Source organism: Microchirus variegatus, assembly GCF_963457635.1.
Source record: "Microchirus variegatus genome assembly, chromosome: 4".
NCBI classification, from domain to species: Eukaryota; Metazoa; Chordata; class Actinopteri; order Pleuronectiformes; family Soleidae; genus Microchirus; species Microchirus variegatus.
This window is the reverse complement of record NC_139805.1, coordinates 5583823-5598836: the sequence shown is the minus strand read 5'-3', so window position 1 is coordinate 5598836 and position 15014 is coordinate 5583823. Positions and strand designations below refer to the sequence as shown.

The window sequence follows — 15014 nt, the reverse complement described above, 5'->3', positions numbered from 1 at the left end:
TTCGTTCGCGAATCATGAGTGAGTCAGTGACTGACGAACGCGAACAAATCACAGCAGCACGGCAGACACAGTTTTCTTCTTACGCAGCAGTTCCACTACTCCCGGCCGCCACGCTCGCTGCTGAGCTCAGCTGAACTAAGAAAGGAATGAATCAGTTCATGACCGACACAACACTACAACACAAGCCGTCTACACGAGCGCAGGTTCAAAAACCTGAGCCGTCTGGCGACACACCTTGTGTTTGTGTTTTTTTTTTGTTGTTTTTTGCCCCTCATTTTCATTATCGCTGCTTTGATGGTCACACGTGGACCTCGACAATCGACTCTCAAAATGTTGTGAAATTCCCATCCCTACTAAGGGTTAATCATTAGTTTCCGGATAAGGATATTTTTCATCAACACTGATACCAGTAGATCTCAATACAGTTTAACACATTGAGAAGTGTTCTTGCTCACTTTGTTGCCAAATTTGAGATGAAACAGTTGATGCCGCTGATGTCTGTGTGCTTAACTTAGCATAACTCAGCAAAAAAATCAACCGCAAGCACCTTTAAATCTCACTAATTGACGTAGACGCCACATTTCGTTGCGAGGCTTAATTACTCCCCAGAGCCTCTGCTCATAGAAGACTTTTAGAAAGCATGTGGCCCAGTGAACAGACAGACGGAGCTGATCACTCCTTTCATTTTGACAGTTACTATATATATAAACCAGGCTCTTTCAACTTAGTTTCCCTCCATGAGGCCATAAAAGATTTTAAAGTCCTGCATTTAATTGGATATCTCATATCTCATATGACCACTAAAAGCAGTAATCTTACCAAGACCTGCATTTAATGTTAAATAATAGTGTAATGATTAATTAGATCAATTAAGTTGCTGATTTTAAGAGCGTCATCTGTAAAGAAATCATTTGGTGCTACTTGCAAAAGTTACATGTATAATGTTGTGTTTTTTTTATGCTTATCCAAGCTCTGGAGGAATTATTTTTAATTCACTATATCATTAGTTGTTGTATTCAGATACAGTGGGATGCACAGAATGTGACAGATTGTAGAAATATAATAGATATTCTCATTATTACATTTACCTTAATTTACATCAGGATGTATGTAGTGATACATAGGAAGAAACTGTACATTATAAAAAGGTTTTTAAAGGGTTGTAATTATCATTATTATTATTATTATTATTATTATTATTAATATTATTACGTTTGGCCAGAGCCAGACAGACAGAAGTCGCCTCCTTGATTCTAGTTTTTATGTCTCCTGACTAAGTGTAGCATCGGGCATGAGAGTGCTATCAAACCTTTCATTTATCTCTCAGAGCAAAGAAAAAACACACTTTCCAAAAGTGCTGCACTAGACAAAAAAAATCAGACATATGAGAGGATGTCTGGAACACACAGTTATTGGGTGGAAGAAAAACAAATGTTTTAATATCATGGAGAATCGCACAAGGAATCAATGTGTCACATTATGCTCATTATGAACCTGGTGCAAATGGTGTAAATAGGCCGGACTTTTCACAGGAGGCAGATTTATTTGTTTCATTTTCTTGACAATTTGCGCTCGATCACATACCCTACAGTGGGACAGTATTTCAGATTTTCCTCCAAGCACCACCAGAGGAAGCTCAGTGGTGCACGTACTACAGTTTGAAAACCACGGGCTTAGACATTTGGGAAGAGCTGTGAGATAATGAGAAAATAAAACACTTTTATCTGTAGTTTTTTTTTTATCTGAAAAATCCAGTTGTTAGACACACACACAGTGTTGTACGTTGACAAAGTATGAATAAAAGTACAAATATTTCTATCAAGTTTTACTATTCCAATACATTTCCGCTAATTATCTTTGCTAATCGTTGCTACCAAATAGAATACGAAGGAGAAGAGTTGGTATTATGGTCTGTTTATAGACCTTTTCTAGTCTTCTTGAGCTGCTTTACATGATAGTTTTTGTCATTCACACGCTGCAACATGTTGTTTAGTGTCTTGCTCAAGGACACGTATAGACAAGCAGAGCCAGGAATTGAACCCACAACCTTCCAATTGAAAGATAACTCACACTACTCACACTACTTCTAAAGCTAAAGTACATTTTATATCAGAAAATTACTTTTGATAGTTGAGTAAAGGTTATATACTTTAAGACTTTTACTTAAGTAATATTATAGTTTTACAGTTTTAGGTACTTTACACCAGACTGGACACACACGTTAGCACTTAAGTTGGAGTGAACTGTCCCAGCAGGTGTTGTTTATATCACATAATGTTTTGTCTACTGACCGGTCACTAGCTAACATTTCTCTGTGCTTTCAGCAGCTCTGCACTCTGTTGTTGTTGTCGTTGTTGTTTCTGTTTTTGCTGTTTGTTTACTTGTTCGTATGGACCTCACAGTGTGTTGTCACTACGCAGCAGCAGCCCCGCTTGTCTTTGCTCCGCCCCACTCCCCCACCCCCCCCCCCCCGTCCCACCCCCATCACGTTCACCCATATATCATGTGATGTTGTCTTCTCCAATCAGAGCGGTGTCCTAAAGCACAACACGCTCACGCTGGGCATGCTCTGTCAGGGCGGGGGTAACGGCCAGGGGCGCTGCGGCACTTTGAACTTTAACCTTTACAATAACACTAAGCATGAGCCACCTGCTGGCCGCTGGCTGCCACTACCACCTGCTGCATCTGCTAACACTGTGAGTATCCCTCTGAGATCAATGAACCCCTGGTACTGCTCTTATTACTGCTCACATAGGTAATTATAGAGGAAAGCTGCTTCTCCACCATATTACAGCAACCATGAACCATTATTATTTAAGTGAGTGCCATTACTGCTACATATTATTATCTATATATTATCACTACGCTTGTCTATCATCTCAAGCTTTACGTATCAGTGAGTGGGGTCTGATACACTTTATTTTTATGGCTTAAATTCCATGAATCTTTGACATGGCCGATCATCGTTCATAATGTCAATGAAAGAAGTCATTCTACTGATGAACCAGATGCTCTCCAAATTTGGCGATTGAAGCTTTGGCCCTTGTCTTTGCCATCGTGTATAAACGTGTGTGTTATGTTGTCACTGTTGTGTTTGTTTACTCCATGAATTGTGTGTTATTAGTAACTGTAAAGGTTATTCTACATTATTCACATTTGTGAACTTCATGCCAAAATAAGAAAAGAAAAAAACCGTTACTTACTACTAAATTAATCAGCAACCAATGTGTAATTCCTGAAACAAGCTCTCAGATGTTTCAGCTTCTTGAAAATGTAAATATTTTCTGGTTTATTTGCTCCATAACAAAGAAAGCATTAAAACTGATTAATTTAAAATTTGTGGACACATTATGATTTTTTTCTGACATGTTACAGATCAAACAACTAAACAATCAATCAAGAAAATAATACGTACAGACTGAGATGACTCAATTATGAAAACCACCCATCACTGCATAGTCATAGTTAAGGGTTTATTAAGGGGAAATACTTCCCTGCCATTTGGTCAAACTACATTCACACAGACCTGATAAAATGGATCAGCTGCTAATTAAAAATAACACATTATTTTTATTTTAATAATAAGGGATTATTTATAAATATTTAATAGTTTTACTACTGTTATTAAACCTTTATTTAACCAGAATAAAACTCATTGAGATTAAGAATCATTTTCACAAGAGTCACAGACAGCATTAAAACAGCACCATAATCATCACACATGTAAGAAATAAATAGGCACTAAATAGAAAAAATTGCATGTGCTCAACAAATGTAGGTATAATGACATTAAAACCAGTTACCAATGGTTAAAAACATCTACATTTAACTAATTTTGCAAAGCATTCCTTCAAAGACTTCAAATCAGAGGCTTTTTAGGGTAAAGGGCAGGAGTAATAGATGGCACCCAAACACCTTTCTGAAACTCAGGCAGGCATTTCTCAATTTAAATGTTCATCTCCAGTAACGGTCACTGTTTCTGTCTCTCAGACTCCCTCTCAGCAGGCCGCCATGCTGGATAATGACCAGGAGGGGGTGTCAGGGAGCAACCAGTGGGCTCCCTACTCACTTGGCAGGAGGGACGTGCCACCTGACAACCTCATGAAAAAGGTGAGCACTTGTCTCATCAGTAAATCAATTCTCAACATGTAATCGCTTCATATGTAAGGATTTTAAAACTGAAATGAAGTCGTGGGAATTTCTAATCATACAACTAAAGAAGCATCTCTAGTATCCAGTCTCCTCTTACACTGATGTAGAGCCTTGTTTATCCATTCTTCTTCTTTTTTTTTTTTTTACAGGGTGCCCACTCCCACAATACTTCACATCAATCACATAATACTATGATTGTCACGTCCTCTTCATCCTCCTCGGCCACCACACCTCATCGTGTGGTCGTGCAGCAGGCTTACGACGGAATGATGAATAAGGGGGGACAATATCAACCAGGGATGCCCCTGTCAGTGGTTCCCTCTGGGGGGCCTGGCCAGTACCAAGGCAACATATCTCAAGGTAAAAACAAAAAAATTATCTTGTTCCTTGTACAAGTTTTGAAAGCGTTGTTATTTAGAAAACTAAATTGTGTTTTTTTGTGTGTGTATGTTGACAACTGTGCAACTCGATGATTTTAGACACTGACGTGAGCATTAGTGTGTGTTTGCTTTACCGTTGTGGCCTATTTAGTTTGACAATGTTTCTGATAGTAGTGCAGAAATAAGCCATTCTACAAAAAAGTAACTATTTTTATTTTCTATCAGTTGCTAAATTAATGTGTGAAAATCAAAACTCAGTCAGTTGGAAGGATCTGCTTTTTTCTTTCTTTTTCAATGTTTAACCATAGATCTGCATATTCTGTTTGTTTTATTTGTTTTAAATTCACTTTAATGACATGCAGCATAATAATACCTCTGTACATAATAGTACAAACTGACACATTTTTTATGTTGGAGTAGAGGAGTTTGCTCATTTACACTGGGTGCAAATCGGCAAAATCTGACCCCAGAATTCAAAATGGCAGACTTCTTGTTAAGTTGAGGCCATGGTTCCAATTTACTTTTTTGTCTTGGGATATAACATATTTCCACCAAGTTTCGTGACATTCAGTGGAACTGAATGTAGGCTCTGTTTTCACCTTAGGGGGTGCTATAGAGCCCTTGAGCAACGCATGGGTTTGGGCTCACCAGACCCGAAACTCTGTGGAAAGTTTCAAGAGTTTTTTATGCACGTTAACCCCCCCAAAAATAAGGCAATCAGAGATGGCAGACTTCACCCCATTCACACAACAAGCCTCTGGCATGTCATGTTGGCAAGTGCAAGTGTGGAAGCACAGACAGACAGCCACATAGAGCCACAAAAACAATACTTCACTCCCACTCGGTGGAGTGAAGTACTGACCGCAATGATGCAAGTTTGCATCCGTAGATGTGTTTGGGGTTGGTCTCTCGTGTCACATATGAAGTTTTGTAGAGATCTGTCAATGTATGGCGAAGTTATAAGGGCACTTCCGGTTTCGTGGCGAATTATCGAAATTCGGCAAAATTTGCAATAGTTGCTGTGGCCACCACCTTTAGAATCCGTGAAACCTTTCGATAACTCTTTGCCTTTGATGTGTATAGTACAAACTGGCGTTTGTTTAATTTACGAAGCAAGCCAAGATGGACGTCACATTCAAAATGGCCGACTTCCTGTTGAGTTGCTGTAATGGTCCCTACGGACTTTTTTGTTTCCTTTTTTTTTTCCGGGTATAAAATGTTCTTGGTTTGCTCGATCCACGTTTCACCTTAGGGGGCTGTTTCAGCCCCTCGCATTCATGCTTGGGCCCTAATTAAACTTGCCCTATTAATATGTAACAGTGGAGTACTATGTCCATGTGGATGTCCATGTGTGTACCATTCAGTCTACACAATAACCAGAAACAGGATTGTTTTATTTTTTTCAACTCTATAAATCTCAATCTTTGTTCCATTCAGCCCACACCGCTCCTGGTCAGGTTTACTCCAGCACCGGCATGTCCATGGCCCTGGTCCAGTCTGGGAACCAGTCCCAGTACAACCCCCATTCATCCCACACCTCTCATCAGCCGTCCCTCCCTGCCACCAACCCCCAGTACCACAGTAACCAGGGCATGGTCCATAGCAACCAGGTTGTTATGACCACCCACACCAACCCACGGCCTCAGAGCGCCCGCAGCCTGTTGCAGACCAAAGGCCAGAAGAGCACCGATGGTTTCCAGGAACAGGTATTTTGTCCATCTGTATCTCTGCAAACTACATTCTACTTTTCTGACTAAGTTTGTTTGAAATGATTATGATGAATTGATTTTGAATATACAGCGTTTATACTCAGGGTTTCTCAATCCTGGTCCTGGAGATCCCAGGATCTGCCCTGCATGTTTTGGGTTGTTTCCCCGCTCCAAAACACCTGATTCAAATGGTCAGCTCATCAGAAAGCTCTGAAGAAGCCTGTTAACGTCCCCCTTATTTGAATCAGGTGGGTTGGAGCAAGGAAATTTCTAAAGACTCTTTTCATGTATCGTTCCACGCTTGTGGAATGACCTACCAGAACAGGGGTGTCCCTGTATATTTTCAAGGAACGCTTGAAGACCCAGCTCTTCCTAGAGCATCTTCTGTCCTAGCACTTACCCTAACCCCTACCCCCTCCCCTGCAATCTCCTTCTGCACTTGGAACATCCTCGGCACCCTCACCCTCTATCAGTCTACTGTTCCTATCTACTGGAGTCCTTCGAAGACTATTGCTGTGTTCCATAGCCCATCCAAACCAGCTGGACGTGGGACTTATCCTACCTCCAACTAGAAAAAGTGTACTGGAATGCCTGTCGAAGTGGGACCTCCTACTCGCGAAGTCAGGGCTGATCGACCTACCCCGACTTCACCAAAATGACGTCGGAGAATAATAGCGCCGTCCATGGAGTCACATGAATAGGCTATAAACTTTACTTTTCTGCGTGTAGAGTTGTTTTAGACACAGCAATTTTATCACAACTTGTTTTTCATGTTATGGTGTGAAATTATGTCGTCGTTATCTGTTAGCATGAAGATATGTAGGGCTACGGTAAAAGTATACTCATGACGTTAGACCGTGTAGATATATGGGCAGACATCACTTAGCCTGCCCACATAGTGTTTATTGTATAATTTACACATAATGGCATGTAAAACCATAGGATCCAACGCAGACTGGATAATTTCTCGATGTGCAGTTTTATTCCCACATCCATATATGACACATTCATATTGATCTTTATGACAAGGATCGAGTACAGACATGATGAAATATAGGGGACCAGAGTAGATCCAGAGTAGATCAAGTGCGCGCTTTTCATTGTTTACACTCTGTGGTCTCAATCTTTGTGTAGAAGACTCTTTAGCGCTGTAATTAAGGGAATAACAGATCCATCAGATGAGCTGATCTCTTTAGTTAACTGCTCAAAGAGAGAGAGAAGAGGGTTCTGTCGTGGGGAGTTCATAATCTGCGCTGTTTGCATCCAAGTTTCCCTTTTGCGCAAAGAGACTTTCCAGCAAATAATAAGTGCTGTTCCACGGTGTTGGAATCGTTGTGTTGGTGTTCCAAACTGATCTTGGACAGACTGTAAGTGGGTATAGACAGGCGTGTGCTGGCCGCAGTTTTTGCGTGCGTCATCACAACATCGTTTCGGTGGTTATCGGGGGAATCGGGAGGAAAAAGGCAGGACCTACTTTTAGGACGTCCTGCCTAAAATTTGGGCGCCTAATTTCTTATTATTTTCAGTACAGGGCGTCCCCAGGATGGCTAAAAGCCTGTTCTCCTACGTCTCCATATCCATCTCCATTTCCCTCCTTTACACCAGCAGCTATGTCACTCAAATCGATCTCCATGACAACAGTGCCCAGGCAAGCGCACAAACACACACACAAGCAACAGCATGCACACACATCACTTAAACGGATCAGAACTTTACACACAGGCAAACATGGCATGGGTAACGCAGAAAAGCGCGTTACTATAGTTAAGTAAAGTAGTGTAGTTACCGTTATTTTTAGTGTAATGCGTTACTTTACTTCGTTACCCAAAAAAGTAATATTGTTACTGTAATCCGTTACTTTGTAACTCGTTACCCCCCAACACTGGATATGTATTGCTTTTACATATACGGCTCGCTTGTGTATGTAAGTAGACTGAATTGCTGACAGTCAAAATGCCTCTTCAAACATAAATCTAAAGCGCCGCGATCGTCCATGTTTTCTAACATTCGACTTCAATTGTGCTTTGAAGTAAGAGCTAGTAAAATTTAGGTACGATAAGTCCCACATCCCATTTGTTTGGATGGGCTCTGGAACGCAGCATATTTCTCTGTAGCTTATTCCACTTTTGTAAGTCATTTTGGATAAAAGCGTCTGCTAAATGCTTAGTAGTTTCACGGATAAGGGTTCATAGTGCCACATGTAAAAAATATTTTTTGAGAGAAAGTAAAAAAAATAAAAATAAAGCAGAAAGAATTCTGAGATCAGAATTCTGAGAAAAATGAGGACACATCAAGTAACAACATCTGATGAGTGAAATTAGCAGGGACTGTTAACTTTAGAGAGCTTTAAATTGTTCATTAAAATATTGATATTTTCCCTTTCATCGTTTTGAGGAAGGACAATTTGACTCACCCCTAATTTGCAAAACTGCTATTGTTGATAAAGTCAGCAGAAACTTTGGAAGATAATAGCTGTTACAAGTAGCCTGATCAGCTGCAGGCAAATGCCTGTGCTGAGGGACATCAGTACACAGCAGTGCTCATTTTTCCAACTTAAATTTTGTTATATTGGTTATATAAGTCTAGATTTGACCTAGATAGCAGGTCGCAGATTTAAGTCTCCTGACAGAAACGATTATTAACAATCAGGTTTAGAAAAAACATGATATGTATTCTTATAACTCGGTTTGGGAGGTAGAGAGCACTGCACCAGTTCAGGTAATTGCAACATAGCTGATCTTCCTCAAGAATTCTGATTTAAACGCCATTGCAAGACACAAAAAAGTGTCACTGGTTGCTTTCCTCTCACGTCATGCCAAATGTCCTTATGTCATGGACACAATCATATCTTTCCACATGATTGGCTGTTATTGTGTCCTTGTGCACGTTTCATCTTAAACCTCTGACCACCTCCATCGCGCTCACAGTAAGTGTTTTCAAACCTCTCCACCAGCTCATTTGCTGTGCATCACTTGATCAAAAGAAGTAAACGGACCACAGATTTACTGCAGATACAAATAAACAAGCTGACAGGAATGATTGCGGTGATATAATACAAGGGAACAAGGTGTGTGTGGTTACAAAGAGACGACTGAAACCTTTTGCCGGAATAATAAATTGTGCACCATGATAAGTTTTGTTGAGCAACAATTATCAAAAGACTTGAGTTCAAATCAGGCTTAAGGGTGAATTGTTTTTCCCCTTCATTATGTTTAACAAAGTGAAAAAATACATTTTTGTTGCCTGAGAACTCAGGACCTGCAGTATAGTATGTGTCATATGGATTTCACTTTGAGTTGTTTTCCTGTCTTCTTGTCTTTCTCTCTTTCTTTGTCTTCGTCTGTCTGTCTGTCTGCTCTGTTTCTCTGCCTCCCTTTTCCTGCAGTTGTGCGTGAGAATAGAGAAGAACCCTGGTCTGGGTTTCAGTATCTCTGGTGGCATCAGTGGCCAGGGGAACCCCTTCAAACCCTCCGACATGGTACGACCCGACCCCCGGCCTGCCAGCCAATTACATCCTCCCCGGCTTTACCTCAGAGTTACCATGGAAACTGCTGTTCGTTACTGCAGTGTTTCGTCTATTTGTTTGTCTGTCTGTCGCTCTGTGGGGCAGCAGTCGGCTTGGTTAACTTTGAGTCCGTGGCTTTTCTACAGTTGGGGGGAAAAAGAGACAGTTTAGATTTGGTTTTAAAAGGAAGAAACAGTTTGATCTACACATCACGTACACGCAGAGTTCTGGTTCTCGCTCTGATACCGTAAAACCCCTGTCAGTACAACAAATTTCTCCAAGAAACTTTAATTTGTTAGAACATTCTGAAATAGTTATGTACTTGCATGCATACCCTATGTCTAATTATAAGCTAGGCCAAACTAATTTATCATTTTTGACTGATTTTTGAGTCACAGTGAGTGCCTGCCCTGCACTAAATAGCCAGTCGGGGTTGCAGGTCCCCCAGGTCTGCTGCACATGGCAGTTTGTCCCAGAAAACCTGCAGTTCCAGTCAAAGAAGCGAGGCTGTCCACAGAGCTCTGACTGCTATTTTAGGACTTGCTCAGTTCTGGGACACAGTGGGCTCAAACACTTTGCTGTGTGCATGGGAAGTGTTGCAGATTTATACTGACTGCTCTGACTTCAGATGTTAGAGTATCTGATGAGACAGCGGCTCTAAAAATAGAAAGCCCACAAGTCAGGAGCAGTTGTTTGAACATCCAGCCTCTCTGTGCGTGCCACGTGACGCACGAGTCGCGGGTGATGGCGTAAAAAAACTGTGAATTCATCGCTTAGTTTGAATCTCGGGCAGAGAAATGGCGAGTGTTACTGACTCGGATGGTGATTAAATTATTTCCATCTCATCTTGTAGTTGCCACCAGCTGCAGTGCATCTATAATTAATACCATATTAGAGGGGCTGCAAATGTCTTAATGCTGACGTGCAGACATGTTGTCAAATCGTTTCCATTCAATGGAAGTATATATCCAAATATAGTCATAATTTATCCATGACAATGCAAAAATAATTAACAGATGCAGGGAAATGTTTCATTTTATTGTCCTTCAGTGCTTTTTAAAATCTCAGATTGTCTCGTGTTGATGCCCAGTGTCCGCACTGAATTCCTTAATGTGAAACTGAGTCATGGGCTACTGTGTGGTTCACATGCCAATGTCTTATAGGACCTCAATCCTGCTCATAGGACCCCATAAGCTTACAATATGTCCCATTGTTGATGTTAGACTAGTGAAAAATGTAATTTAAGACATTAACTGACGGTCAACGCAATGTTGATTCGGCACAAACAGATGCAGATGCCTTTGATTGTGCTTTTATCTTTTATTATTTGTGTCCCTTTTTTAAGTCAGAGTAGACCAACACTGGGCACATTAAATTCACCTCTTTATATTAGTTACATTTGATCAAGGACATAGAACACAAGTAGTTCAAGAGGAAAACAGGCTGATTAGTAAATGACGGTAATTGTGATTGTCCATGACATTCAGTACAGCCACAGCTGTTCATCAGGATTATGTCTCCCCCTTGTGGACAGCGTGTTGTCTCCTGTTGTCTTCTGATAATTCTGAGTTACAGGACAATACTTGTTGCCCACATAATTTGAATTTGTGATGCAGTTGGAACAGTGTCTGTAAATTACATCTGATCTGGATAAAAAAAAAAAAAAAATCTAATATGCAGTTTACCACATCCCTACCTAAACATTTAATTTAATTAGATTTAAAAAGAAAATTACACATTTTCGACCCACCTTCAAATGGAACTAATTAACAAAACATTGCTCAGAATATAATTGTCTGTCAAGCTCTGATTCCCTATTGACTTACTAATGTTTTTGGGTTGTAATGAGATTGCTAAAAAAGAAAGAAATAGCACTGATCTTAAGATTTCAAAAATAAGCCACTGAGTCAGAGTGAGTGGCGACTCCATTCCCTGTATTGACAGGAAAAAGATCCCTGGCTTTGATGTATTCACATCTGTGAATGCTGTGTATGAGAATAAAAATGCAGTCATGAGGAGCAGAACATGGATTTTTTTTGGTTTGTTTCTTTGGTCAAATCTGAGTCATGAACATTCAAAATAAATAAATAAACAAATAAAAAATCCAATATTCTTCTACTGGACAGTGTCTGCTGTATTGCACACAGAGCTGCGGTCGATAACGAGCATACTCTCAGCTGCCGTCGCTCAGAGAATAGTGTGTCCGTGTTATCACCGAACTGCAAAAACCTCGTTCCTCAGTATTGTCCTTTTAATGGCACTCACCAACTAATACTGTCTGTATTTGTGATCAAAACTATTGAACAATACCACGAGGATTGGGGGGACACTGCAGGAAAACTGCAGCTCTGTGTGCAACTGCTTTGTAGTCCGTAAATATCACTAATGCTCCACAAGCTTTCGCCGAAAAACAAAATGTACAGTGAGCTCCGTTCATGATAAATGTTCTAAAAGGAAAATACTTCAGTTAATATTTGTTGTATGTTGTCCAAAACTGCAATTTATTTGACACCATCTCAATATTTACATCGACACATGTATGAGCTCACTGTATAGAAAAGTGACTAATATTTCAGAACGTATGCACTTCCTTGATTGTGGTGTTCTGTGTGTGTCTGTGTGTGTGTGTGTTTTTGCCTGTATCGCTCACTGTGGTGTGTGTCGGTGCTGCGGCGCTGTCACGACTACATCGTGCTGTTTCTAACTGGTGTGAAGGTCACTATTGTGTGTGTGTGTGTGTGTGTGTGTGTGTGTGTGTGTGTGTGTGTGTGTTCCGACACATGCACAAACTGTTCCAACATGTGGAGCTGCATTACAGCTGCATTGTCTCACACTTTTTCTGTGTTCAAAAACATCTTTCAGCTCCTGGTGAAAAGATGTTGGTGTTTTTACAATCTCTGCCTTGGGGTTTTGAGGGAAAATACGGGGGGGGGGATTAATTATCTTCCGCCCTCCCTGCAAATCTACTCCTGTCTCCCAGTCAGAATCCCAGCACATACTCCTCCTTATCTTTATAGAATTAGTGCATATCTATTCTCTCTCTTTTCTAACCAAGTCTATAAACATTATTTTTGGAAGAACGTACGACTCGACGTCCGTCAATTTTTAAGAGAGTTGCTTGCTCAATTCTGTCAAAAGCATGTTTGCATGCTTCTCCAAATTTTAAACAAAAGCGAATGCATTGGTGAAATTTGCCTTGTATTCATTATTTATTTTTGGCAGAACTGCTGTGATTTTTTTTTTTTTGTGGGGGTGTGGGTTGGGTGGTGTGGATACTGAGAGGAAAAAAAAATAAGAAAGGCAAAGATTCTAAACCATCGTGTCCCTGTGTTGTCCTAACGGTGTATCATTTTGACTTATAGGGTATCTTTGTTACTAGGGTACAGCATGACGGGCCCGCCGCCTGTGCCCTGCAGCCTGGAGACAAGATAGTGCAGGTAATGTCCTCTCACTCACCATCAAACTGGACAGAAAATGCCACCTCCTGCCCTTTCCCCATCCACACACGTTCTCTACTTAGCTGCTCCATGAGGTTCTCAGTCATCCAGGTGATAGTCTTTCTTCAGTAGTTAGCTGTGGGCAACTGGACTTGCTCGAGTTGAGTTGAAGACGTTTCACCTCTCATCCAAGAGCTAGGGCTTCTTCAGGTTCTGACTAACTAGCGGGAAAAACCAGGTATTTAACCTCTGAGGCTGATACCGGTCCAGAGAATCATCATCAAGTTGAACAATGCAGATCGTTCACTACATTGTTATTGCATGTATTGCTGGAGTCTGAGAAACTCAGGAGGATCTTCAACAAACACCACATCTGGGTACACTTCAAACCCGGCAACTCTCTAAGGGTAAATTCCAATTCCTTACTTAACCCTCAATCTCAAAACGCGCGCTCCCTCTAGTGCAAGTGCTGTCCCGATTCTCAGAAAAATTAAGTTGAGGGACGTTTAAGGGCTGTATCGCCCTCAATATTGAGATTTTCCGAGACCACCATTGGGAGCAAGGGCTACCCAGAATGCATTGTGTGTTTTGACATAACAAAGATGGTGCTAAAAGCAGCGAAACGAGTATTTTCTTTGTTAATAGAGATATAAAAATGATGAAAACCATTGTATTATCTTAGTTTAGGCCCATATTATAGATTACTGACGTCATTGTTGCGTAACATTTATTTTTATTTAACGATCTTTTGTCAATAGCCGGCCGGTGCGGACAAGCGATCGTTTGCTATGGTTTACTTTTCAATAAGCCGTGGTGTGTGGTAACTGTCAGCTGAATATTTGTATGAGTATCATCTTATAACTAACTGACAACCTAATAACTTGACTGACAAACGGATCGTAGTAATTAATCGTGACGTAAATGTGTTCTTCTTCTTCTTCTTTTTTGGAGTTGACAGACTGGACGCAGCTTTCCCGTTATTCTGCCCCCCACAGTCTGAAGACGTATCTGCATTTAAGGGGTGTCCCATTTCTAAGTGACAAAATAACCCTCAACACTTGGTTTTGAGGACCAGTTAAGATTAAGGGTTGAGCTTGAGGGTTAAGATAGGAATTGGAATTGTCCCTAAGACAGAAATTGCTTCACACTAAGGACAAAATGCCCAGACATAAACGGAGCATAAATGCATGTCACGGCACAGAAGAGCCAGATCATCTGGACAGGACTCAGTCATCCACCTACATCTGAAGGACATGGGACATTATTTTTGAGGATGAGAATGTTCACATTATGGCCAGGGAAGACCGATGGTTTGAAGTGAATGAAGCTATCTTTAAGTTAACCTGGAGGAACCTCTCTCAACAGAGGAGGTGGACTAAGACGCAGACGATCAGCCACATACAATGCTGTCCTGAACTCTCTACTTTGTCTCAGGTGAAACCAACAACCTGAAACTGGGAGGGGTGAACGATCTGAGACCGGTATCGGCCTCAGAGGATAAACGCCTGTTTCTTCCCACGAGTTAGTCAGAACCTAAGAAGCCTCTTAGATGATACGATAAAATGTCTTCAACTCATCTCAAGCAAGTCCAGTTGCCCACAGCTATCCATGTGAACTTTTCATTTCCTGTATTTTATGCCTATTTGCGTGTATGTGTGTGTGTGTGTGTGTGTGTGTGTGTGTGTGTGTGTATCCCCCTTCATCCTCTCTTCCATGTGTTATTAGTTAGTAGCGGCTACTGCTGTAAACACACAAACGTGTCCCTCCGTCACCTCTGATAGTATTGCCAGACAGAGCCTGTTTTTAAAGAGAAACCCCCTGTTCTGAAGCT

The 15014-nt window shown here is 40.9% G+C and overlaps 1 protein-coding gene across 1 annotated transcript in view; it reads left to right on the top strand.

Annotated features, from left to right (window-relative positions):
* lrrc7 (leucine rich repeat containing 7) overlaps positions 1–15014 on the top strand; it is a gene marked incomplete at both ends in the record, with an annotated part of 53777 nt that overhangs the window by 37726 nt on the left and 1037 nt on the right. Inside the window, 6 exons of the mRNA XM_083888429.1 lie at positions 2529–2696; positions 3991–4110; positions 4302–4512; positions 5970–6238; positions 9627–9719; positions 13109–13183. Coding sequence (XP_083744555.1) covers positions 2529–2696; positions 3991–4110; positions 4302–4512; positions 5970–6238; positions 9627–9719; positions 13109–13183 — 936 coding nt within the window. The remainder of the gene's footprint in view (positions 1–2528; positions 2697–3990; positions 4111–4301; positions 4513–5969; positions 6239–9626; positions 9720–13108; positions 13184–15014) is intronic.